This window comes from Protomyctophum parallelum (assembly GCF_964188405.1).
Source record: "Protomyctophum parallelum genome assembly, chromosome: 9".
In the NCBI taxonomy this organism is placed as follows: domain Eukaryota; kingdom Metazoa; phylum Chordata; class Actinopteri; order Myctophiformes; family Myctophidae; genus Protomyctophum; species Protomyctophum parallelum.
The window spans coordinates 9,059,891-9,085,387 of record NC_139706.1 but is presented as its reverse complement, the minus strand read 5'-3'; the positions used below and the strand labels follow the sequence as shown (position 1 = coordinate 9,085,387).

The 25,497-nt window shown below is 42.6% G+C and overlaps 1 protein-coding gene across 1 annotated transcript in view; it reads left to right on the top strand.

Annotated features, from left to right (window-relative positions):
• mtnr1ba (melatonin receptor type 1Ba) overlaps positions 1 to 23,994 on the top strand; it is a 100,641-nt gene extending 76,647 nt beyond the window's left edge. The window contains exon 5 of the mRNA XM_083772838.1: positions 23,371 to 23,994. Within this exon, the coding sequence (XP_083628964.1) occupies positions 23,371 to 23,394 (24 nt within the window). The 3' untranslated portion in view covers positions 23,395 to 23,994. The remainder of the gene's footprint in view (positions 1 to 23,370) is intronic.
• Positions 23,995 to 25,497: the final 1,503 nt, after the last annotated feature.

Genomic DNA, 25,497 nt, shown 5'->3' with positions numbered 1-25,497 from the left:
AGCTTTTAGTTCTGGGAGTCTGGTGCAATGCACAGGTGCTGGACCTGGTGAGAGCAGGAGTGGACCTGGTGAGACGTACAAGGAGGGACCCGGACAGGAGTCAACCCACAGTGCCTAGTCCTTCCACGCGCCAGATCTACCTCCCAGTCCCGACTAGTTCCGGAGCAACGGATTGTGTGGGTGGTTTCTCCCCGACAGCAACAATATCATACAGTTAACACATAGTGTAACTTTAGTTGTATGATCACAGGCTGAGCGCTCTACAGGCATTAGCTCTGCTTTGTGGGGATCAAATCTCTTGGCTCAATTGGTACTGATACAGGCTGTGCTTTTCCATGGCAAATAGTCAATTGCATATATTTCTTTCCAAAACCACCCTAATAGTTTTGAGTGTAGCTGTGTGAAAATGACATGTTCTTGGCTGGTATTCTCTCTTCCTTTTCAGACACAAAATGACACTACACTTTTCAATCCATCAACCATCATAGCTGCATTATTCGCCTTGACATCAACCCCCTGGTGTTAAAAATATGAAATATGAAAAGAAAAGGAGCAACTTGTACACTCAGGCATGAAGGAAGCATGAGTTCAAGTCCGTTGCTCTCCCCATGTCTCCATATATGGGGACTAGGTTGGCGGAGGGTGTGTAGAGCCCAGGATCACATTACATAATTGACACAGGGGTGAAAAATGGGTTACAAAATCGTGTAATAAAAAAAAAAAAAAACATGAATCCTAGCGTAGTAGCGTCCCTTTTCTGAGCTTACAGTATGTAATAATAGGCCAAATTTGGCGAAACTACACGAACATTCAGCTAAAATAGCCGGTCAACAAGCTCAGAAATTGTTTAACCCATTATACTGGGGACTATTCCCTACACCATAGTGACCAGGTGTTTTAAAGAAGAAAAATATGTTTTTCACACTTTTAGACCATATCCGTCCGTGGTCATCATATGGTCATACTTAACAATGGATGCACTTCCCATTGCAGTCAGAACTGCAGCATCACTCCCAATCTTCCGCCGTAGCCTGAAAAACCACCTTTTCAGACTCCATCATGGCCCATAGCACTTACCCTAACCCCTTAGATAGCATTTCTGTTGGCTTAGATCAGCGGCGGAGCTACCGGGGGTGTAGGGGGGGTGGTCACACCCCGGCCCGGACCTCCTGAGGGCCCGGACTGTCAGATGATCGATGGACGATTTTTTACACAGTCACTCACGACTGATAAAACCAGCGGGCCCCCGCGAATCCTGCATAGGCTCCCGCAATTAACTAACTAACTCCTCTTGCTTCTGAAGAAGTCGCCGGTAGCTTTCTTATTTTTCTTTTTTTCTCTGATGTAAAGAGAAGTTTGTGGCAGCGCGAGCTGCGCGACCCATGCTGCTGCGGCCCGTGCACATCGCAATTTCGTTTTGTTCTGCTGCTGCAGTTGGAATTAAAGAATGACAAATAAAGCAATCTTGAATCTTGAATCTTGAATTAACCAGATACAGAGCCTATATAGCCTATAATAGCCTACACTTTAACAAAATATAATGTCTGTCTGATGAGAATTTAATTTACCCCGCTGCCGAGAGAGAGTCGCTGTAAGAGGTCCAGCAAGGGCTACAAAAGTGGCAAGACCTGTCACTCATTAGTAGGCTAATCACTCTGTGTGATTCCACAACGGACTGTTTCGATTCTAAACCCCTGTGTGCGATCACTCAGCAAAGGTGAAACAGAACACAAAGATGAGTAGTAGCCTATTTTTTTTTTTAACACGCAGCACCTCTCTCTCTCTACGTCTCTCTCTATCTACGTCTCTCTCTCTCTCGTGTGTGTGCACTGCTGCGCAATGTCACAGACACAGACGCGATCAATAATATATAGCATAAATAACAGTCAAAATATAACACTTTCCCTCTATCTGTGACTGTGATCATCTCCTCACACACACAACTCCTCTCTCGTTCATGCACGCCTGCTCAAATTAGCAGCAACTGTTAGCGTAAATGGTTTTTTTTTCCCCGATGGGGGGGGGTGCTGTTGGGAGTCATGTTCGGTGAGGCCCGGTCGTGCTGTCTCACACCCCGGCCCGGCCCAATGTTGTTCCGCCACTGGCTTAGATAGCATTTGACACAGACTTATAGCATGTTATGTAGACAGCACTATAATTGTATTGTATATAGTCATAGCACGCCATAGTACATATGTATAGCATAATAGTAGTTATGTATAGTTTATATGTATAGTGTATGTATAGTTTCATTATATAGATATTCCACTGTTACTTTCTTAGCTTACGCATGTTTCATGATAAATGTTTTTATGTGATGTATTCCCATGCTTTTGTTCTTGCTTAAATGTAAGTCGCTCTGGATTAAGAGCGTCTGCTAAATGCCTAAATTGTAAATTGTATGCCAAAATTTTCATTTTGTGTATTTTACAATTTTTATATCAAAAGTCAATAAAAATCTAATTTGAATTACTTCCTTTGAATGAAAACGTGCTGCGTGATGACGTGTAGAGGTACACATGAAGCTTGATTAAATTCACCTGTTTGATTCCCATATCTGCGTGTCACAGCTGCTACTGATTACAGAAATCCTCCGTTTTTAATCCCGTTCAAGATGACATCCTCCAGACAGTGTTTGAACTTCAGCAGCACGCTAAAATATGTATCTGAAAACATTATAGGTTAGAATAAGCCATGAGCTTAGCTGCCTGTCGCTCTGTGACTTTGTTTACAAACAGATCTGCATCTGTGTGCACGCGTCGCGCACGTAGCAGAACAATGTCCCATAGCCTGGAGGTATGACCTTCTGATTGGTTCAAAATCACTGAACTTGCCTGTTCAGGGTGAAACTTCAAAATGAAATGCACCAGACCTTTAAAAGGTGTAAAGTAAACCAAGGGAAAAGTCCAGGCCCAGACAACACAGGTGTGAGCAGTTTTGCTGCAATCAAGCCAACGGTGGTGGAGATTAGCTGTCCTGCAGACGGAATGACGGACAGACGGACGGACATAGTGCAAAGCATAGTCTGCGCCCATGCCTGTTGGCCTGACGGAGACAATAATTGTGTTTTTAAGGGTAACAGCATTCTTCCTGTCTCATTATGCTGTCTCTTCCCCGAAAAATATGCTGTATTTTGCTGAAGCTGCAAAATCATTGGAAAAGCAGCCCCCAAGGTTATCAGAAGTTAAAACGTTTTTCTGCTGTGCTCTGTGGAATCTTTTGGAACACATTGAAATGTGATCCATGAATGTGTTTGCGGACGAGCATAAACAAACATTGTGGTGTTAAATATTGAGTATGATATCTGTCTGAAATGCAGTCATGCACACAGAGGACATTTTAATATTCACTAAGCCTGCATTATGATAGGCCAGCTGAGGTCGTCCAAGTTAACTTGGACGACCTCAGCTATCTTCCTGTATAGTGTAAGATAACAGATCTGCTATTTTCAGCATGCAACCAATAGGTGTAAAATGTGTGGGTGTGGGGGTGTGACTTAAACCAGGCTCCATCTATGGACTTAAACTCTTTCTGTTTCGGTAGTGACATGAAAACATGGGACAGCATTTTTTTATATCAAGTTTTGTAATTAAAAGAAAATCTACAAAATCAATTACATTATTCAACTTTCCTATAAAATAAATCAAATGGCGGTATTAAAAAATATATATTTAGGAAAGTACTTTTTTCATGAATTTAAATTTAGGGGTTAGGTTGGGACAGCCACCTTCCAATTGGAAGTAACATATAAAGGATGCTTTTTTATATATTTAATCTTATATTATCTCAATTAATGTATTGTGATTAATTAGAGTAGACCATACTATGACATTACTACAGTGAAAAGTCTGAACACTAAATTGTTTTTTAATGTGGGACTGCAATTTGAACTAATTTGGTAGAACTAAATGGCCCATATACATATTTTAGCCCGATGATTACGTTTAAAACAAGTAATACACTGTCTGGATGTCATCTTGAATTGGATTAAAAACGAAGTAGTTCTTTTAGGAAAGAATTATGTAGCTCTGAAATAGCACTATAATTTCCTGTTGGCATGTTTGTTGCATAACCGTATTTTTCTTTATTTTGCTCATGGACTACTGACATTCAAACTAAAACCCTGTTTGCACTCGCTTGAAAGGTACTGGTAGGCTATATTACATTTTCTGTGGGAACAGGTACTGATTTTGAATGCCGGAATATAATTTTTCTCAGCATTTATCACCCTGTCAGAATGTCTGCATTGTTGCTATGTGAGACTATAGAGTATAGACCTTAAAGGCGTAGTGAAATGACACACTTTTAGACCATATCCGTGCTCCTCATATGGGCATACCCAAACAATGGATGCCAACAAAATTGGCAAATTCTCATTTCTGTGTGGGTTTTATATCAAAAGTCCATAAAAATATTTTTTTAATTACTTCCGTAAAACGAAAACGTACTGCGTGATGACGTGTAGAGATACACATCAATAAAAGCCAATCAAAATGAAGCTCACCGGCTTGGTTCCCATGCTTCATTTGACCTCCTCCACAGCTGGTTTTGACTGTTTAAGTGCCAGGGACGTCATCCCGTATCTAATTCAACTATGCACTGGATGCCATGCCCGTAAAGACGTATTCAAAAAAATAATAATAATAATGGGAGAATTGGCACTCAGAGCCTAAACTGGTGACCACCAGGTGGCGCTGAAGGAGTTTTAATATACTAGAATTACCTCAGCAAAATTATTCAGCCGTGCAGGATTGATTTAATGAGCTAGGCTCATACTGTTTTGTCTTTGTTCACTGATGGAATTGCAAATAAGAGCAGCTTGCATAGAAAACATTCATTATACCTTTTACTTTAGGCGGGAAGATGTTTCATACTGTAGTTGCCATTTATAACAATAAATATGTAACAGTATTATGCTGATTACTGGGTCTAAAAATAACTTTGTATTTGTCTGCCGCACACACACACCTGCGTGCGTGTGTGAGTGTGTGAGCGCGTTCATGTTTTGTGTTGTTGAAGATCTATTCTTCAGGCTGGGGAAGTCAAAGTCGTACGATTTGTCACACACGTTACCGCAGTGTTGTTCTCCCCAGTTTGACCCATCTCTTGGAACGGTGTGACGCAGCCAATGAGCGGTGAGCTGCAGCCGTGCCGCGCTCGGGAATAATTCCCCCATCCAACCCATTGATGCCGAGTGCCAGGCAGGAAGGCATTGGGTCCCATTTTTACAGTCTTTGGTATGACCCGGCCAGGGATCGAACCCTGACCTCCCAGTTTCAGGGCGGACGTCACACTCTAACCACACAAGGCCACTGTCTGGGAAGCCTCTCAGCACCCTAGCTTCTCTATAGCCTATAATGTACTTTTTGTGCAATAAAATAAAATATTCTTTCCTAAAATCCTCCAAATTATATATTTATTTTTATGACGATACACGGTGAGACACTTGTTTTTAGTTCCATATAATACCGTTGCTCTGTTGATGCTTTGCCTTGTATTGCTGTACAACACACAATTAACTGTCTCCATGCCACATGACGCCTTAGGCTATGATGCCTCCCCCTTAAGAGTACTTCTTCTTTTCCTTACCCTTAGCCTGTAACTCTGTAACCTCAGCTGCTCTGGGCAGCATGCTCTCAACATGCTGCATCGCTTTGCGTTGTGAGCTTGTTGTATAACTTATGTTGTATTTTAGCAGCAGGGCCTAAAAGACACATTACGAGACCTTTGTCTATGTGACGACGAGAAAATATCCTTGCAAATACACAGCCAGAATACATAGCCAGAGAACACCTATTTTGGCACTTGATTGAAAGCTACTTTTTGATAGGCTATTTTCCAAGTTGGATCTTTGAACAGAAGTAGAAGTTGAAGTTATATTGTGTAGGCCCTACGTGGAAGTTCCACAAAAGATTCAAGGTCAAAACCCACACAGCTGCTGCTTCTGCTAGACGCCTAGACCACAAATTGATTTGGAAAATATAAACTCACTCCGTCTCCACATGTATAATATCGGCAGCCAGAGAATGCGGTCCGGAATTTCAAACAGCTATTATGTGCTGCTAGTCAATCACGCTCTGTACGAGACATTTGACATTCCTAATTTTCCCGTCAGCCGCGTGTGTATCAACACCCCTCCCTGGGGTGAAGGATTCTGCAGTAACAATCACAATCACAAGTCACAACAACAGGTGGGATGGAAACCATCAACGCTCACCATCAGATGCAGGACAGTGTCAATTCTCACATTAAGATAGAAAAAACACACACAAAAAAATGAATGCCGCTGTGAAAGAAAAGAGAAAGTGGAGTTGTTTTATGGCCAGATGAGAAATCGACCAGAAACATTATTCATTGCGTGTATTCATTGGTTATGATGTCCAAAAGGAAGCCGATGGTCTAGTACAATATAGGCTATATTTAAAATTCAAATAAATAAATCAAATAAATAATTTAGTGTATGGCAGAACAAAACTCCAGAGTGTTAATTAAGCCCTCTCTCATTTTCAGACTTATAGATTAGAGCAGTGGTTCTCAAACTTTTTCATGTCTAGGAATTGGCACTAATTAGCGGTCCCCCCATTTGAAAATACACGCCAAGGACGCCCATGTTTTTACGTCTCTAGCAGTGATTCTCAACCAGTTAAATTTGAAGGACCTCCAGTGTGACATGCAATAGGCTACGGCGGACCCCCATTTAATGGCCTTTTCTACCTATGGGACCCCAATTAATATTGTAAAATCTATGTTAATTTAACTCTCAATTACAGACCCATAAGGCTCCATTTTGGTTCCAAAATATATCATTTGGGCGGGGCTCCCTGGAACTCCCTCAAGGAGCCCACTTTTGAGAACCACTGCATTGGCCTTCCATATTTTCCTGTGTGGTGCCATTCCTGACTTGTGTGCAGCCACCCCACTATATATTGTGTAGGCCCTATACGTGGAAGTTCCACAAAAGATTCAAGGTCAAAACCCACACAGCTGCTGCTTCTGCTAGACCACAAAATTGATTCAGAAAATATAAACTCACTCCGTCTCCACATGGATATACTGTACTATAGCTTATGTATATTATCGGCAGCCAGAGAATGCGGTCCGGTATTTCATCATTTAGGCGGGGCTCCCTGGAACTCCCTCAAGGAGTCCACTTTGAGAACCTTCCATATTTTCCTGTGTGGTGCCATTCCTGACTTGATGAAGTGCCACTATGGAAAAGACACCAAAGTGCAGCCACCGCACTATAGCCTTTTCTTTTCATGTTCTCTTTGTGGAAGAGGAGGTTATTAGGGGAGCGCGCACGATCCACACCAATTTTCCGCAGCTATTTCTGATCCCAGCTAATCCCATATGATATGTGCTTTGGAATACTATGAGCCCTCATGCTGCCCCGCCTGTGTCCTCAGAAAATTACATTTGAAAGCTGAGAACGGAGAGCGGTATGCAACCGTCCAGACAAGCCATGCCCATACATCGACTTCACATAAACACAGTCAGCCACAGCTTCAGATCTCGCACGCGCACACACACACACACTCTAATCGTCTTAATAGGCACTTTAATTACCCTATCAAGTTCCCACCGACAGCTTAAGAATAGCTTAATTCCATGCAGATGACGTTCGCATTGCCTTTTCTCAGAAATTGCCTTTCTCTCGAGATGCCATGGCGTAAAAAAGAAAAAAACATTACAACTATCAAACCACTGGTCATTTTAAAGCCAAGCTACAGTACATTGTACGATATGCACCCAATGCCCATCCACTACTGGCAAACTAATTTCAGCCATGTTTCAAAACAAGAAGTTCCTCACCTCTCCCTGGGGCACATCCCGCATCCCTTCATCAAAAAACTACACACACACTCAGTACTGTCGTACAGAACTCTCACCTCTCAAACCCCTTTTTGTTTACCGGTATGTTTATACTACTCCCTCCTGTGTGATTGACTGATTGAACACTGTATTAAGATTTATTTATGCACAATGGGTATACAGTTCAAAGAAAGTACAGGTCAATACAAAATCTGCCAAGAGGATAAAGCCAGAAAAATGATGGGCATGCATACAAAACACCACCACATGACAGGCATGCATACTGCCGTCAAAATATGAAATAGACATTTTGTTCTTTCTAAGGGGTTATTTGGGTCCCTAAGGATGAATAAAAAATGAATATCAACATCCTAATACTGTCCAATACTTAGATACACTAGGGAGGGGGGTGATACCCTGTATGCATTTGGTATTAGGTATTTGGGAAGCACTGCCTAAGAGGGAAGTGTGCACCTGAAATTTAGCATTTTATGTTGAAAGACTGCACTGTTTATGTAGTAGGCTACATTTAGTATCACAACTCACAAAGACATAAATATGTTGCTGATGAATGGGAACTATCAACCAAACAAGCTGAACACATGGCATTCATTGATGCAGTTGAGTGCGCACACAGCCACTCATAGTATAGGCTATGTCATGTCATTGTCAGATGTCACGTGTGTGGACAAAACAAGTTTTATACTGTAGTTACAAGTACTGCACTGTTCATTTCAAATAATTTGTATTTTTTGTCACGAACGAACGCGGGACCTCTCTCTTTCGGTCTCTCTCTATCAGACTGTTGGGTAATTTGCTAGTGTTTAAAATGATGAATCCTCTGAATCTGGGTAGAACAAAATAAAGGTGCCTTTTCAAATTCCAGCCCCTGCCCTTCAAATTCCCTGTGCGTGTCACTGGTGTCTAGGGATGTGTGAGACGTGAGCTCGGGGAAAATCTGTTTGCGTGTAAATACTTGTCAGCAGTATATGTCACAAGGCATGGATTCAAGACAGTGTGAAATTGACTTTAGTTAACAATCAACAATCTCCATGGGCCATTTTCCAGGGAGCACATTATGTTGACGTCACCCGCCCTACATCTTGAAGCGTAAGTAATTGAGCTGGGTACTTCGGTTTATATCTGCATGCGTTATACTGACAATCAGCCACAGTTTAGATTCTGTGTGCGAGTGTGACCAACCAAGAAGAAAATGGAAGAGTGACAGAAATAGACAGAGTGACAGAGAGACACGAACGAAACACAAAGAGAGAAAGAGACCAAAAGAGAGACAAAGAGATCAGTATCCATACCCTATAGATGGGTTGGCGAAAAGGGCCTTTCTTTGTGGAGTTAGCATGCTCTCCGGGTGTCCCCTATAGGGTAGGTACCCTTACAAAAACATGCAGTAATCCTGGTCTCTAAACGAACTCCCCCTGGGAGTGTGCGTGCGTGCGTGCATCTATAGCTCAGCCTCGGACGAGCCCTCCAGAAGAGCAGCATCTCCAAACATCTCGCATATACACTGTATCCTGTCGAAACATACAGTATACACAGCTTAGAATTCTAGAGGCAGGTAGGCTACAGTCACTGAACAGGTTTAATTTCCACCCAGTCAATAGGTAAAGTTTGTTGACATCGACAGAGTCATATAGGCTATATTCAAACAAGAGAGCAACTTAGGGCTGTCAAAACGTACGAGTTCGACTTGATCTGTAATTTGTATTTTCAAACGCTTTTTAAAATGTAATCATATGTGTTGGACAGTGTTGGAGCTACAGTATATGAGAACAGTAAAGTTAACCCATTCTGAACGGGCACCCATTTTGGTGTTGGCATCATGTTATGCTTTAGCTATTGAAAAATAGCAGATCTACAAGCTCATATCGCGCCACCGAGTGGCGCGATACGAGCTTGTAGGTCTGCTATTTTTGAAAAATTGAAGAGCGACTGACATTTCTAGAATCTGATCTCAGGTCAGAATGGGTTCATCAGACCCAGTGTGTGTCCGGCGGAAACCTCGCATGAATCTGATCTCAGGTCAGAATGGGTTAATAGCTATCGTCAATAGTATTTTGGATGTGGATTACCATGTGTCTTTATCAACTACTAATTCAGATCAAAGATCTGAATTAGAACGAGTCTCAAAAATGTATGAGACTTACTTGCATCTCTGCAGGAGATTAATCAAGTGGGACGTCACTTATTACACCCTCGTTCAACACAAACATGCAGGCACTTTATGTTTACATCTTAGGACATGATCAGCTTTGCATTAGCTGTGCATTTGCCAGCCAGTATCATCTGATCCATGGTGAAGGGAAGTCATTCACAAATAAATAAAGCCATGTATTGAAATACTGAAATCCATCAAGTGGGCCTATTAGGATGTGCCATGAGGCAAAGGCAGATTTATTTCTTCCTTTATGAGAGTGAAAGCAAAGTGGCGAGAGGGAAATGAGGAGTTGCGTCAAAATTGCCGTGCTGCCAGCTGAGTGAATAGAATTGTGAAATCAATTATCAGGAGTGATACGTAGCATTTATTGCTGTGAATACAAATGTTGCAATCGCTAAAAGGGCTCACTTTTATATATATATAAAAAAAAAGAAAAAGCACCTTGTCATGAATTAATGCATATCATCTGTTTAATATTAGATACACGGTTCAGCTTCCTGCAGCCCGGAATGCTTAAAAAAAAAAAAACTCTTCGATAACTACTGGTACCTCCTTTTTTGTATTTGCAGCTTCTATGGACTTGACCACCCACTCACCCCTTCATTAATACCCATTATCCAATATTGGACCACAGACTCATGGGACTACAAGTCACCAACATCAATTTAATAATTGGACCAGAGTTTGGAGACACATTATCATGGCATACCGAAACCCAAATCATCAGTAGATATCCAATTCAAATGTGTCCATACAACATATTTAACCCCTCAGAAAGCTTACAGAATGAGACTTGCTACATCACCAAACCGTACACTGTTCTTTAAATACTGGTATTTTTTTTATAATGATCTGTGAGTGTCCCACAGTTTCTGGTAACAAATTATCTATCTAAAGTAGGCTATTACAAAAACATTATTAAAATGTAAGTACAGGTCAGAGATGTTTCTGGCTGGCAGGGAGCACAGCTGCAAATAAGATGTCACTTTGATGGCAAGCTCCACATTATCTGCCCTTTAATCACTGGAAAAGGTTATTAAGTGATGTTGTAATAATAGAGCTTTCTACAGCTAGAGTAAATGGTGCTAATTATCAAACAATAGACAGCTGGAACCATATTCTCTAAGTATCAAGTTAGGACCCGGACCTCTACTATATAACTAACATTACATAACTAACATTACATTTTTATAGAGGCCTTTCTTTTGGTCTTTGTTGAATATTTTGCTATTTCTTTCAGACCTGTATGACAATGACAAACAAGAAATTGTTAAGACACCCGTTAGTGTTAGGTCTGAAGAAACATATTTCATGCAGAACTATTTTGCTCCGCCAGTAATGAAGACAGGGAATAGACTTGCTGCCTGGAAGTGTTGCCATTCTTTCCAATACATACAGTATCATGAAAATCGCATAAATGCTTCCTGGGCTATCATGGGATCATAACTATATTTTCTCAACCCGCAGGTCCCATCCCCTGAAACTTGAATGATGTATCTAAACTAATAAACTGTAGCAGATGTACCACTCTGTTCTCTACAGAGAAAACATGCTGGGGAGGGACATACAGTAGCATGTCAGTTGCAGCCACAACATGTTCATGAAAATGGATTGCTTTTACAGATTGTGCTTTGCTGTGTAAAGCGCTAGCAGGCACGTGCGTGCTCAGGGGATTTGGATCCTTCCTGTGTGACTGAACGTTCAGCCTTGTCTGCACAACTCTGTTTGCAAAAAGTCTGCTGCTTGTTTTTGTGACATATTTCAGAGAGATATAGTGGCTTTTCCGTCGACGAGGCCTGCCAGTACAAAGTTATATCATCTCATTCTCCTCGGCGTAACTTGTTCACGGCAAGAGCATTTCACTATTGGTAAAAAAATAAAAAAATAAAAAAATAGAATTGTTTCATCTTTACAAGGGAAAGGTAAGCTGCAAGCAGCAACACAACGAACGCGTTTCGGCCAAGGGCCTTCGTCAGCGTTGAAAATGTTGTAAAAAAGGCAAAGTGTCACATTTATACTGTCCGACAGTGCGACATCCTCCCCTGTCCGGGTTGATTCATAATTTTCTATCCTCCCAGTTTCAGGGCGGACACTAACCACAAGGCCAGTGAGCTGGTCAACTATGAGACAATGCTGTTCAAAACACACAGCTGGGGGCATCACAGGATCCAAGGATTATCGCAGCAGTAGCAAAAGGATGTTCAAAACATTGGCAGGAACATTGCAGTTCAAATGGACAGGTTACACAAGAGAAAAACTAGCCTGGTTTCCAGCCTGCGTTCCGTTATTTGATTTGTCACTTTGCTACTCAAGTGACAAAACAAAAATCACGTAAAACAGTGAATCAGGCTAGAGAAAAACCTCTCTCAGTCTCAGCCTAAGATAACTGGATGAGGGTCAAGACACAAAATGAGATGGAGCAAGAAAAGGTACAGGTCTTAGATGCTGACAAGACAACCAGGCAATATCCTAGAATAAACCTCTGGGTCCTGGGTTAAAATATTCAATGGGCTATATATGCACACAGAATAAGTCTTCCTACTGTACTTCCGATGATGCCAAATAAGGCTCTGTTCCATTTAGTGTGCAGTGGTTCTCAAACCATTTAATTTCAAGGAACCCCATAACTCTGTGAGTTACAACTAACTATAACTCTCAGAGTTATGGACATTTGGAACCCACTCAAGGACACTTTGAGACCAACTGGTGTAGCAGAGTGTTTCCAGTGAGCCAAATGTGCAATAGCAGCAGCCTGACTCTGTTTGACCAGAATGGAACAGTATCAGCGTAGCCTGTGAAGGAAGTAGGAAAAGGGGTTCAAGTTCTTTCCAAAATAGCATGTGTGCAACTGTGCATAGAGCCCATTGCTTTATCTGGCAAGCGTGCAGTGTGTTTCAACTTAATTTGTTCAACACACCTGGGAAAGCAATAATGATACAGACCTCACAAAGTCCATTAAGATCATTAAGACTATGTATTGTAAATGACAAAAACTCAAGCTAGAGGAACAGATTAATTTCCCATCAATGCTTCAATTCATCAACACTCAATTCAGCTGAGAGCTGCAGTGAGCTGAAAAGTGTCATCCTCTCCTCTCCTCTCCTCTCCTCTCCTCTCCTCTCCTCTCCTCTCCTCTCCTCTCCTCTCCTCTCCTCTCCTCTCCTCTCCTCTCCTCTCCTCTCCTCTCCTCTCCTCTCCTCTCCTCTCCTCTCCTCTCCTCTCCTCTCCTCTCCTCTCCTCTCCTCTCCTCTCCTCTCCTCTCCTCTCCTCTCCTCTCCTCTCCTCTCCTCTCCTCTCCTCTCCTCCCCCCCCCCCAGACAGGCATACCACAGCAAAAGTGTCTGGACGATAATAAGAAAGAACTTAATGTAACAGGAGGCTGCCCAGAAGAGATGATAAGGCTTTCAGTTGAACATGGTGAAAATGATCAGTAGGCTACCATCGTGAGATTAAAATCTGTCTGTTGAAACTTTTTTTAACCGGATGGAATTCTGTTTGTGATATTAATCAAATCCAACCACCACGTTGTCTATTGTGCATGGCTATATCATGACATGGGGTGGGCCTTTTATGTGCACTAAGAGAAAGTGAGGGACAAGGAAAAGGACAGACACAGGGAAAAGGACAGACGCCCGGCCATGTACTTACTTAATCCTCTTCATGCCACGTGGGACTATACAGTAAGGCTTCAGCGATCTGCTTCTACCGGGACATGTCCAACGCTGCATGTTGTGCCTCGCCGCATCATGTAAGGTTAATCTGTTTTAGCTCAGCTGTCGTGGTTCGTCGCCAGGTGGTTTTGGTGTCGACTGTCCTTGATACCTTGTCACTACTGGGGGTCCATCTGAGTGCAACATCCTTTGGGATTCAGTCCTAGGTCATACAGAGCACATGGCCCCGGCCATCGTAGACGCCGGCGTTTGATGATTTCCGACACGACGCACCTGGGGGAATGACAGTAAAACAGATACATGTTTGTGTGAATGAAGAAAGCGATGATCTCCTGAGCAACAAGAGTGATACAGAACAGAACCCACACCACAGCAGAGAGGATAGATGATGGATGATGTGTTTTGTGTTCAGTTATTGTGTCTGTGTCTTCGATGTAAATTAAATTAACTGCTGAGGAAGACTGCTGAACTACGCTGAAGGAGATTGGACTGACCGAGAGACAGATGTCAAATTGGGTGCACTGTGTGACATACAATATACTACTGATGTGTCTGTTATTGAACAGCGTTTCATGTTCCTGGATAGTGATAATAGTATTAGGACAGTAATAATTGAGTTGGCGTGTAGCATGGTTTTAATAACGCGTGACAGCCCTGGGCCTGCGTACGAAGCATTTCTGCATGCATGCTGCGTGGAGGCTTTACAGTGGCAATATAAAATACAGTAGACCAAGAACAACTTAATTATTTTCCGCTGAAGCAATTCAGCGTAGAATTTAGAAACAGATGGTAAGATAAACAATAAAATCATTGCAGCAATAAACAACGCAATAAAAATATTGTGATCTAATAATAATGTGATCTAAGAGAAAGCCTTGGTATAGAGTTAGGTTTTATATAGGTAGGATTTAAAAAGTATGCAGTATGCATCCCTTAGGTCCTGACGTATAGGGCGTTCCAGAGAATAAAGGGCCCTATTTTCACCATTCTTTGCCTTTTCTTTTTTTACTATTTTGGAAATATTTTTAAATTGTTCAACTAGCCGATCTACGACATGTTTTAAGCTCGTAGACTGATGTCAAAGTTTTCCAGACTCGCACTATTCAGTGGTTTATCAATTTGTGATTTACCTTTTTGATACCTAAAATGGAACCCCTGTGCAGCCTGGCCTCACCTGTGTAGCCTCACCATTACTTTTATAGCTGTTCCTGTTACCTCACTTCCTGGAACTATTGCTAACATGCTTTTTCCCCCACAGCTCCCCCTATGATCAAACCTTGTCAACAGAAAATGAATGACATTCAACTCCACAAAACAGAGCATATTTTCCATACACTACATTTCAGGGTTAAATATTCAACCATATTTTAAGTTTTTAACCAATATATTCCCTTGTTATCACCCAGATACTCTCAGAATTGTACTTAAGTGCAGTACTTGAGTACATATACTTAGTTACTTTACACACCACTGAAGACAAGTAAAACAACAACTCTCTGATGAGTGAGGGTATGAATGGATGCAGGACAATGATTATCCAGCATTATCCCATAAAACCAGTGCTTCTCAAAATGGGGTCCGGGGACGCCTAAGGGTCCTTGAGAGAGTTCCAGGGGTACCCCGGCTAAATGATAATTAGGAACCAAATGAATCTCGCACACTCGCAGAGTTAAATTCATTTAGATTTTACAATATACATTAGGGTCCCAGAGATAGAAATGCCATTAAATGGGGGACGGTATAGCTTAATTCAGGTCAAACCTGGGATCGTTTATTTGGTTGAGAATCACAGCTAGAGCCATAAAAAAAATCTAAATCTTGTGGGGGTTCTTTTCTAATGGGTAGGCTAATGAGTGTCAATTTGGGGGTCCTTGACATGATAAAGTTTGAGAACCACTGAGCTAAACAACAGTAACGAGAAGGATTTAATTTCAGAACACACAATGCAGATCTGTGTCATTTAATCAGTGGTATAACAGACCACCATCTGCGTCCTGGACCTGACAGACCGCTATGGCTGAAATCAATCTGATGAAAATGAGAGCACAATTGGGATTTATAAATGGTAAATGGTGCATGTATGGCTGTTTAATCCAAAGCGCTTCGCATAGATTGTGCATTACTCATGAGTCATGACTCATCGGAGTCTTGTTCAAGGACACTTCGACACTAACTCTGGGGGAGCCCACAGGGATCGAACATGGGAACCTCTATCAGCCACTCTACCCCTGAGCCACGGCCGCCCCAACATTTACAATGATGATTCATCAAGCATACTGTACATACAGTACAGTACAGTATCTTATTGAAGACTTGTTGTACCATGTGGCCCAGTCAGGGCCGGGTTATCATAGGCCGTTGTGTGCAGCTGAGCTGGGGCACTTTCAATTCACCATATAATTGATGTGCTTATCACTGTATTTTGTTCTTACGGCCGGCCCAGGCCGAGCTGTGCTGCGGCCAACTGCTGCTGAAAATGTTATAGGACCGATATGCCTATTCTATTGTGTTCTGCTGTGTTCGGGGATGCGCCATGGGGGGAACAAAAAAATGATCTGCACAGGGCCCCTCGTGGGGGTTACTCCGGCCCTGGGCTCAGTTAACCAGACCATCTGTAGTGGTATTATTGAATCACTTCCAGCATTTGGTTGATCTCACCGGGGGCTGCCACAGCTGGCAACTGTCAGATAATGCTATACCAATATTAGTTTTTCACAAAGTCAGCCAACACTCTAATTTAGTTACTGGTTATGTTGAAAATCATTATGATCAATTGTAATTATATACAGAATAGTGAGTTTAGTTGACAGGTTTTTTATCACAGGCCAACATGAGATGCATCGATCGGAACAACATGAGAGCACACTCGATCATGGATGGATGGATGGATTTTATTTTGTCATTGGACACAAGTGTACAACGAAATTAATCTGTTGGCATCAATCCAATGCAATACAAAGAAATGGTCATATAGTACTGCAATAGTTGTTAGTATTGGCAAGAGTAAAAACAGTAGGAAAAAAACAGTTTATGTACAGTCAGGAGTTCATATGTTGACCTGGGGGGGGGGGGGGGGGGGGGGGACGACAGACTATCGTTTGCTTAAAGAGTTCAGGAGAATAATGACTGAGGGGAAGAAGCTGTTTCTGGATCTGGTGGTTGAGGTCTTGAGGCATCTGTAGCCCTTTCGCCTCTGTGAATGGGAGATTAACTACCCAGATTTCAGGCCAGATTAACATCATCCACATGTTGTGGTTCTTGGGTCAACACAGTCTAATTATTTAGATTGGATGCAAATTATTTAAGTGTTTTCCATGTAGCTCAAAATCTGTGGTTAGTTCAAATGTAAATAGTGGGTAACAGATTCATAGGGCATGCATTGTTATTGCGACCGTAGGTTCCATGTGTCACACCACGCCTCTATATATGGTCACGCCTTGTGACATCACGCCTCCATATATGGTCATACCTCGTGACATCACGCCTCCATATATGGTCACGTCTTGTGACATCACGCCTCCAAATATGGTCACGCCTCGTGACACGTCATGCCACCATATGGTCACGCCTCGTGACATCACACCTCCATATATGGTCACGCCTTGTGACATCACGCCTCCATATATGGTCACACCGTGTGACATCACACCTCCATATATGGTCACGCCTTATGACATCACGATTCCATATAAGGTCATGCCTCGTGACATCACACCTCCATATATGGTCACACCTCGTGACATCACACCTCCATATATGGTCACGCCTCGTGACATGTCACGCCACCATATATGGCCATCTCCATATATGAAGATCACGACACTGACCTCATCTAACCCTGGATAACCATACATGGTGAAGCCCTCCATATATGGAGCTGACCTGAGCTGACATTCCATATGGCTTGTGGATACTGGTTAGGGCAGTGAGGGGAACAGTGGAAAAGTTCTTACAAAAGCCACGATAGTACCCATACCATACCTCATCATAACATTTAGAGATGTACAAAATAATGATACTATTATAGCCAAAAACAGGAAATCATCATAGAGGAGGTAAAAAGGGAAAAACTTTGCTTCAGAAAAAGTCCCAGAGCACGTTTTAGATCAATACCAAACTGGCATTATAATATTTTTCATTTGTATAATTTTTTGGCTCACATCAATAACATCAGTCTTCATGAATATGAAGAGGATGAAAATCGTGCATGGCTGTTTTCCACACAGTATTGAACTTAATTGAACTCAGCCACTCTGCCAGGAGGCCTAGGCAGCACGCCCTCCATCTGTCAGGGGCATGATGCGTCTGCAACGTTTTGGGCTTTGTGTTTGTGCATGGAAAGGTACGGGGCAATGGGGGTGAGGGATAATGATGAAGGACTGTCATTACATCATTAAACATCAAAACAAAAGGTAGTGTGACGTTACTAGCCAACAGGCCCGAATTAACAATGGAACGTAGTGGCTCTTAAGCGCCAGGGTCCGCAGCTTGCAGGGCCCTGTGCGAGACTAGGTACAGCTATAGGTACAGCTGTTGCTTCCTTTGAAAATCGTATACATAGATCACTGATTTCAATGTAACACAACACAGGAACCCCTGCTAGTGTCTTTGGACAGTTTCTTAACCGCTCTGTGCGGGAGCCTGGGAGGAGACTCGAAAATAGCAGGTCCAGTCAGGGTGGCGGCAGATGGAGGCGTGTCGGGGAGCAGTGGCGATAGTGCTGGCGGTGCGCTGAACTCATGGGCGTTCATTCACTTGGCGTGTGAACACAAAAGGTATCGTTCTTGATTGTGTTCTGCCCGCACAGCATGGGGCCATTTCATTCGGATGGGGTTGATCCGCTAGCCAAAGGGAAATTCATTGTCCATATTTAACTGGACAATGAAAGTTAAATTACAGTGGGTTTCATAGTTGTTAAAACCCCCTTATGGCCAGAGACGTAATTTGCGTATTAAATCAATAAATCCCTCGTGGCCAGGGACGTAATGGACGTAATAGACGTACTGCCCTGTCAGTACGTCTTATTATAACAAAATATTGCAACTTTTAGACTTTTTTATTTTATTTTAAGTAATCTACCAAAAACCGGCCGAAATCCGCGCAAATCGTGCATGCGCGCCGTCTCTATGTGCATCGCTGTAATTTTTTTGATATTTTGGGATGTTCTGGGCTTGATTTGAGCTTAATTTGACTAAGTTAAGAAAAAGATCATGTTAGCTTAGCATTCCGGACAGCCAAGCTAGTGGCTCAGGGTGAAACTACCACCGGATGTTTACGTCCGTTGAACCGGAAGTGATTTCGCCAGATTTGTCTCTTTGGTCAAAATCAGCATAATGGTGCGTTCCCACCATCTGGTGGCAATACTGGGTATTACACTAGTATTGCTCTGTGAAAGTAAAGTAATCCATAGTATCTATATATCTTTCTATTGGCATTAAAATGACGAATTAAGAAATGGGCATTGGCCAGATTTGGCGACTTTTTGAATGGCAATCGAAAAATGTGAGATATGACCACAATGTCACGAAATGTCTCATTTTAAAGCTGCAAGTCTCTACTTTACACCGAAAAAATAATTATGTTTCTAGCATGTTCAATCGTTTACTTATAAGCATTTTAGTACACCTTGGTTTCAGTGAAAAGTGAAACCAAGGTGCTTTTTTCCCCCGCCTGATGGAGGGGAAAGGAACTGTTTGGAATAACGTAATCCTTCCACACGCTACGTCCGACCAAGGAAACTCCCCCCTGTCAGGTGTAAAGGAGCGACTTGGACACTCATGTTCAAGTCCGTTGCTCTCCCCAAGTTGGCGGAGGGTGTGTAGAGCCCAGGAGAACATTAGATAATTGACACAGGGGTGAAAAATGGGTTACAAAATCATGGGGAAAAAAATATATAAATTATATAAAAAAAATTAAGTTTAGATTTTAGGGGATTCTTCCATCGCCACTAGGGGGCGCAAAAATGCCCTGACTGCCAGTTTCAATACATTTTTTAATTTTATTTATATATTTTTTCTAATTATACACGTTATACACGTTTTAAAAGGCGTTAATGGCGTTGTTGGCGCTGTGGGAGTTGATAAAAAAGAAGTTAATTAAGTCCTTGGCAGTTGAGTTGTTTTAGGAAACAAAAAAAGGGAACCCATATAAATATGTTTGAGGCATTAGGTAATGTGATTTTTTTCCCGATTCTAAAGCAGTTTTTTTCTTTATTAAAAACAATTAAATAGAATTTTAGCATGATCTACTCCAGTCTTCTGGCATGAAAGCAGAGTACATTTAGTAAAAAGCTTGTATAATTGTAAAGGTTTTATCAACTGAATGATTTAAACACACAAAGGTTAAATCCAAGAGTAAGAATATTTTTAGCTTGCACAAATTTGAACCAGTACAAAAGTTACAAAATCTCTTCTCACTCAATACCAGAACAATACATTAGTATGTATTAAAACAGGTGCAAAATAAATACAATTGGCAGGCTTAGCTTAGCTGGTAGTAAATGCACTATGCAGAAACCCAGGCCATAATGCATTGCATGCACAGGTACATCTGTGCAAGATGAATCTGATCTCATCTCTCTCTCACTTATTCTTCTGCTTATTCTGTTTTATGAAAGGCTGTTAAATGTCGCGCAAGAAGTGACCGCAGCTGTTTGGTGGCATATTTATTCTATTGTCGTTTTTTTCTCTCTTTTTCTTCCCATCGTTTCCTAATTGGCTTCTGTTTGTGTCGCTCTCTCATGTGGTCTCTCTCCGCTCGCCTCCAATGAATGAATGTACACTCCAGTGTTGCTTTGAGGAGGAGAAGAAGATGAAGAAGGACTGATTTATATTGGGTTTGCGTGCCGTGCAGCCAAAAATACGACGATCTACAAGCTCACGGCACGTTGCAGGCGCGCTTGCGAGCTTGCAGATTGCCTATACTTTTGGGTTTGCGCAACACAACGCGTGCAACCAAGTATAAATCAAGCTGAAGAGAGAGAGAGAGAGAGAGAGAGAGGAGGAAAAGAGAAAAAGCAACACGAGAGAACAACAACACAGCGCACGCTGCTATTGCGGAAATGGAAATGGTGCTTTGCTTACTTCGGTGGCCGAGAAGGGGAAATAAATAAATAAATAGATTCTTGGAAAATGAGAATCGATTCTGAATCGGACGGCATTAGAATCGCGATTCTAACTTCTAACTTTTGACAGGCCTAGTAATGTATACAGTAAATGGTAAATGGTGCATTTAGATAGCGCCTTTATTATTACATAGATTGTGCATTACATTCACCCATTCACACACACATACACACCGATGGCGGCAGAAACCATGCAAGGCACAAACCAGCACATCAGGAGCAATTAGGGGTTCAGTGTTTTGCTCAAGGACATTTCGACAGTAACTCTGGGGGAGCCCGGGTTCGAACTGGCAACCTTGCAGTTACCATTTCGCCACTCTACCCCTTGAGCCACCGCCGCCAGTACAAGTCAATATGTCGGAGGCATTAGGTAATGTACAGTACAAGTCAATTTCAACTAAAAGTTGAAAAGTTTCAGGGCAGATCAAAACCATTGCTTATCAATGGCAGGTGAAACATTGAATAAACTTTTTAGCTCCAGACTAGTACAATAATGCCAAGACTTGAGGAGTCCTTGACCTGGTTCAGAAGCTTCCATTTGACAGACGATTAATGGGTTTTCTGGGGGTGACAAAGACCTATATTCCCATCAGGGAGGCAGATAATGCTCATTGGGTTGAGGTCATAGACTGTAAAAAATATGGACAAAGCGTTCTCCGGGTCTAACATGGACGTAAAATGAAGCCTGGAATTCCTTGCACTGTAAGTCGCCATCTTTCTAGATCCGTTTGGGCCCAGCTGGCCATTGGCTGGCCCAGACAACGAGGCGGGACTTCCCCCCTTCTTCTCCGTTGGTTTTTATTTTGACTCGAGTGGGAGGGGAATCCCGATCATAGACTTTAACGGTAGCCACACCCCTCAGAACATACGCGACTTTATGGTCATTTTTTTAATAAATGGGACCATAATTTTCCAAAAAGAATATTATGACATTAGAAATGAGACTTTAAACTAGTGACTGGAAGCAGAAAGTATTCATGACCATGGGCTGTGGACAGTCTGTCTTTCTCTCTCTTGTTATCACTTACAAGCATGCTTGCACTGTTGCACACACATACGCATGTGTACGCATACATGTACGTACACACACACACACACACACACACACACACACACACACACACACACACACACACACACACACACACACACACACACACACACACACACACACACACACACACACACACACACACACTTTTGGTCCCCCCATAATTAGGACCACCCCTGCTCGTAGGGTAAATTAATGACATTTGGTGGAACAGTCAGATTCTCATTTTCTATAATTACACATGTGCATGCATGCAATACTGCATGTTCTCATTTGGAGAGAGTGCTTGTGCTTGTGCGTGCGTGCATGCTGTGACTACGCTGTGACTGGGCTGTGACTGGGCTGTGACTGCGCTGTGACTGGGCTGTGGCTGGGCTGTGACTGTGCTGTGGCTGGGCTGTGGCTGCACTGTGGCTGGGCTGTGACTGGGCTGTGACTGGGCTGTGACTGGGCTGTGACTGGGCTGTGACTGCGCTGTGACTGGGCTGTGGCTGGGCTGTGGCTGCACTGTGGCTGGGCTGTGACTGGGCTGTGACTGGGCTGTGACTGGGCTGTGACTGGGCTGTGGCTGCACTGTGGCTGGGCTGTGACTGGGCTGTGACTGGGCTGTGACTGTGCTGTGACTGCGCTGTGACTGGGCTGTGACTGGGCTGTGACTGGGCTGTGACTGGGCTGTGACTGGGCTGTGACTGGGCTGTGACTGGGCTGTGACTGGGCTGTGACTGGGCTGTGACTGGGCTGTGATTGGGCTGTGACTGGGCTGTGACTGGGCTGTGACTGGGCTGTGACTGGGCTGTGACTGCGCTGTGACTGGGCTGTGACTGCGCTCTGACTGGGCTGTGATTGGGCTGTGACTGGGCTGTGACTGGGCTGTGACTGGGCTGTGACTGGGCTGTGACGTGACTGGCAAGGTGACATAAGACAGAGTCATTAGACATTCCCTGCCTATTTCTCCTATACAAATCTCTCATGTCTCTCACACACACCCAGGCAAACACAGACAGAATGTCTGTGTTTGTAGACACACATTGGGAAACATACACGACACACGTGTCGTCTTGCTACTCCATCTCTTGCACTGACCAAAACAAATAAAGAATGTGCGCGCACACGCACACGCACACGCACACACACACACACACACACACACACACACACACACACACACACACACACACACACACACACACACACACACACACACACACAGTGTGTGCTTGATAGCTATAGGCCTATAGGAGCTTGAAGTAATCACGCATGTCAGACTGTCAGTCAGTCCCCGCCCGGCGCCTGCCTTGTGAAAGGAGCTTCATACAGTATATCTCCCTGGAGCCACTCTGCTCCATTATAAAGACTGACATTGACCGTGACCTTGTCTCCAACCCCTCACCAGCTTATACCGTTAACCCACTGACACGCCACTAGAAGGATTAGCACTGCACCGTATGTACTGTTTGAACAATGTGAGGACATTTAATGTGATATATGAAATTTAGGTTAATTTTGTACTTTTTTTTTGTTGCACTTTCTATTGCAGTGGTTCTCAACCAGTGGTCCTTGAGGTGGTTCCAGGTGGTCCCCAGCTAAATGATGGAGTGCCCTTATACATGTGGATCTTACTAATGGTACCAACAACATCAATTAATACAGCATGGAATTGTGGACATATTCTTAACTTTTGGGTCTGAGAGGCTAAATATCATGAAATGGTGGTCCATGGCTCAAGTGCAGAATAAATAATGGACCTTGGCATGAAGTGTTGAAAAACAGTGCTGTATTGCACTTCAATTGTATCTCTAGACATGCACCACACACACACACACACACACAGAATGTTAAGCCACCTCCATCCTCCAAGAAACCAAGCTGCAGACACACATTGAGAAAAGATAGTGAGGCGTGGGATTCTTGTTGGAAAGAGAGTCTTGGATTCATCAGCATCATGCCAAAAAGACATTCAGCTCATGTGATGTACTGTATATGTAGGCTACTGCAGTGTAGCATGTGGCACACACAATCTGGGAATGGGCACCCATTCGGTAAAAATAAAGGATACCCCCGCCTCCCTCCCCCTTTGTTTTTTAATCTCTACTCTTGAGAGATTATACAGACATACAGGAAAATGTTTAAATAATTAGATTCGGGAATTCTGTAAGCATGACCTTGGAAAAAATAAATAAGATAAAAGCATGACCTTGAGGAAGAACATAATTTCTGACTGAACATGCAAAACATGAAGAAAATAAACTATATGTCTTCCATTGATCCAATGTTAGTCTTGCTAGTACTATCTATTGGTAATAAAATCCACAGAGACACTTAAACTTGAACATTGAACACAAAATGTGAACAACATTGCTAAAATACCCAATTTACAAGCTCACTGCAAGTGCAACGGCTTAAATCAGCCATAACCCACAACACAGAACGTAGTCAATCGAAACCAATGATAGGTTCTCACAAGTATAGCAATGCAAATGTGTGTAGGTTTTGCCTGCTTCAAAACGTTTTTCTTTAGTTAGTCTTAAGTCAACTCGGGAGGCATACTATGATCCGACGGAGCATTGGTTCGAAGGAGCATAGGTCCGACTCTGAGGTGCGCTGGAGGTCGGGGAGAACCCAGTCAACTCCCCCGCTAATGGCATTATAAAAGGACCAAATTGCATGCCATGTTTAAGATCCAGCTCACGAGCTCTGCTGAATCAATAGCATCCGCTTTCTCTTCTCCGTTTTTCCCCTTCACAATGCACACTGTGTTAATCAAATGAAAAACAATAAAACATTTACAACTCCTCTAGCCTATGACTTTGTCATTTCATTTCCATGTTCGTTTATTGCATTTGGAGCTATTGTCAATCTCGCAAAGACAGTCCTCCTCAACTTAAATGATATTTAAGTAATTGTATAGTCAGTGGATTTCAACCAGTGGTCCGGGGACCACCAGTGGTCCTTGAGGGGGTTCCAGGTTGTCCCCGGCTAAATGATGCAGAGTTGGTAACCAAATGCACCCTTATAGATATTTAACTCTTGAGAGCGTGAAATGAAACCAATTGCATTTAATTTTACGCTCTCAAGAGAAGAGTTACATTATTGTTAAACATCTGCATTATTTAATTTTCAATAGGTCTACACAATTAGAGAATGTATAAGAATTGTAATTATGTTGATCAAAGTTTGCATGTTATCACTCGTACCAACAGCATGCAATTGAGGACAAAATATTATCCAATGACAACTAAATATTCTAAGTCATGGGTCTGAGAGACAAATGTCATCAAATGGTGAATAAATAACGGGCCTTGATATGAAAAAAGGTTGAAAACTACTGGTATATAGCGTAACACTTGATAACACTTGATAGCGTAACAATTTTCATACAATGCGCTTCCTCTCCGCGCAACAATCTCCATCACTTTGCAGAGGAGAGTGGGACGTCTCCACCACCACCTCCTCCTTGTTATTTGCATAATTTGACTCATTATTCTAGAGCATGAGGTAATTAACCTGATATATGCGATCGGCCAACTCTCTAATTGGAGCAATCTTTCCTCCGTCACAAGGCAGCCGCATAGAGGATAGGGAGATATAGTGATGGACGGAGCAGGGATGGGTGGGGTGGGGTGGGCGAGGGTGGTGAGGGAGAGATGTGAATGCGTCACTAGAA